The 2,854-nt window shown below is 38.5% G+C and overlaps 1 protein-coding gene across 1 annotated transcript; it reads right to left on the reverse strand.

The window, feature by feature from the left end:
- Positions 1–1,061: 1,061 nt before the first annotated feature.
- On the reverse strand, positions 1,062–1,838 carry LOC149416712 (uncharacterized). The gene has a single exon (XM_089641306.1). It carries the CDS (start codon positions 1,830–1,832, stop codon positions 1,062–1,064), a length of 771 nt encoding a protein of 256 aa, XP_089497432.1. The 5' UTR covers positions 1,833–1,838.
- Between the last annotated feature and the right edge of the window lie 1,016 nt (positions 1,839–2,854).

Below are 2,854 nucleotides of genomic sequence, written 5' to 3' on the forward strand. Positions count from 1 at the left end.
TTAGCGCCAACTGCGTTCAGTCCTCCATTAATGGAGTTACCTGCATTTACTCTTCTTTCAATATCTCTGTCAGCCTTCCCATCTCTCACACTACTTGCACACCTCTTTATATAAATATATAAAATTAGTTTGATAGCTCACACCTCTAAGATGGCCTGGCCAGGCCACATTGTCCATCGGAGGGTTAAGGGATGCTTTTTTCGACCAGTTTCCATAAGTTTTCTTTTCATATTAAGTCGGGATGAACAAATGAAATTTTTTATTTTGGTACAGATTTTCGTACAGTTTAAGATAGCGGATATTATTTGATCATCTGTCATTGTTTTACGTAACTACTTTATGTGGAGATTTTGCATGTTTTATATTTAAAATATGAATAAAAGGCCTAAACTGTGTGTTTATTTCTGAATATGAACGTGTATTGTTAATTTCGCGTGTATTTTTGATGAATTATTTAAGGAAGCGGCGAAGGAAAACGATGAGATTCTTTTGATGTGATCTTTGTTTATATATTTTTTTATTTTAAAACATACGGCACATCATGTGTCATTAACATAAATGTGAAGTTATGTATAGATAATAATACTTTGTTGCCATTTTTCGACGATTTAGTACCTTCCCAAAATATTATTCTTTATCTAATGGCAACTCTCTGCATGAAAGCGTAAGTATGAAAATAATGATCGTGTAAAACAATTTTTTTGCTTATGTGCCCCGATATAATTTCCATGTGGGAATCGGTATGCACACAAAAGCTCACCAAACAAAAGTCGTCAGTCAAAACTACTTCTCCTGTAGTCAATTGGTGGGTTAGGTAGTAATCTATTACTATTTTTTTAAACATTCATAGAACGCCTACTTTCGCCATAAAAGTAGAAATTTTTGCTTTTGCAATTATCGAGGACATAATTTGAGGGGGATTGATGCCTGGATATAAGCCGATCAATAAAAATATAAAATGTAGTTCAGAATATATGTGTAACGTTAATTAATTTATTAATAATATGAGAAACAGCATTTCGTTGAGGTAGTAACAATTATTAATTCAACAATAATAATAATTAATGATGGACGGTGTGTGAATAAGAAGAAGTACCCGATTGCCCGCCACTGTAGTGTCCAGACGATCCGTGGCTGGAGTATCCTGAGCCATATCCTAAAGATCCATGTCCACCGAATCCGGAACCATATCCTCCAAAACCAGATCCTGAGCTTCTAAAGTCAGAGCCTGACCCTCCAAATCCACTAGCTCTGTTATTTCCCTGGTTGATGTAGACTGGTACTTGACTCTCGACAACAACTGCTTGTGGGACTGGCACTGGGTAAGGCCTGTCTACTGGAACGGGGTATGGCCTGGGCACTGGGACTTCTACTCTCTGTATGACGGGGACTCGGATGGGCACCCTCACTGTATAGGGGACTGGCCTGTTAACGGTGACAGGGACTGGCCTCTCTACTGTGACAGTATATGGCCTTGGTACTTCAACTGTGTAAGGCCTGTCAACGGGAACTGAGACTGGAACTGGAACAGGCCTATCCACAGTGACGGGGTAGGGCTGGGGAACTGGCACTTCAATGGTATTGGTGATTACTTGACCAGCTCCTCCATCATTGCCACCGAATCCTCCACCTTGACCAAATCCTCCTCCACTGCCACCGAATCCACCACCATGACTGGAGAAGCCACTGCTGGAACCTCCAAAGTCTCCGCCATGGCTGGAGAAGCCACCGCTTGAACCGCTATACCCAAGGTTGTGGAGTCCTCGCTTTTCCTGTTTCTTATCGGCAGCCCCATTGGCACAGGCCAGGACAGCAAGTAAACCAACCAGCATCTGCAATACAATAATTGATTATTTAATAATATTATTTAATAATACCGGAATCTTCCCCAAAAACACTCCAAGGGTTTTAGCACCACGATGATGAACATTTTAATAATTTGTATGCATTATCTTACACTCTTTAAGTACACTTTCGGTACAAATCTGAGCAAATGTGAGACGTCTCAAGAAGGAATAAGCACAAAAGGATTAAAATCAAACAACTCACAAATTTAAATGTCGTAGTAACTACCAAGTCCATTTAATGTCAATCAACAATCTTATGAATTCTTAAATGCATCCATTTGAATTTCACTTTTGTTTTCAGAAATGAATGAAGTGTAAATTAACCCACTTTACGACATCCGATCAAGCTGAAACTCAGTCGATGACAATGCATTCAACTTTTGGTGTCCATCACGAACACACATACGGTGGCAATCAGGCAATTTCTCTGAAATTGGTTACAAGAGTAGGCCCGAAAATTGGAAACACAAAGTTTTTGTAAAATCAGATGACATTACCGCAGTTAAATAATGTCGGTTCTACCCGATCGGCATTTGGCGAGGTTGGTATAGTTGTCGACTCCACTTCCTGGTAGGAAGATTCTATCCTCATTCGACAATGTTTTGTTTTAAAAGACATTTTAAAATAGATTTAAATGTATACAGGTTCTTTTTTTCTTATAACCAAAGTTATGTTGCGCTTACCAATTTAGCCATGTTGATAACAATATCCGTGTGTTAGCACTGATAATCTCAATATCAACTCGCTTCTTTATATATTGAAGACATTTGCAATACTCAGTTACTACACGCGTACAATGCGAATTTTTAAGATACGCAATTGTTTTTGCAATGGGCTTAGGTAATTAAATTGCATTCAAATGTGTTCACGGTGTATGATATGTTTTTGGTGTATTATGCGTTGTATGACACACAGTGAAAATAGTAAAATTTTGTATAAATACCTTCACTTGCTTATGGTGAGTGTCAGTCACGTTTAGGAATTCTAACGCACAATAAGATAACGCC

The sequence above is a fragment of the Hesperophylax consimilis genome, chromosome 16 (genome assembly GCF_061612785.1).
Source record: "Hesperophylax consimilis isolate HC1 chromosome 16, BYU_Hcon_1.0, whole genome shotgun sequence".
Classification (NCBI taxonomy): domain Eukaryota; kingdom Metazoa; phylum Arthropoda; class Insecta; order Trichoptera; family Limnephilidae; genus Hesperophylax; species Hesperophylax consimilis.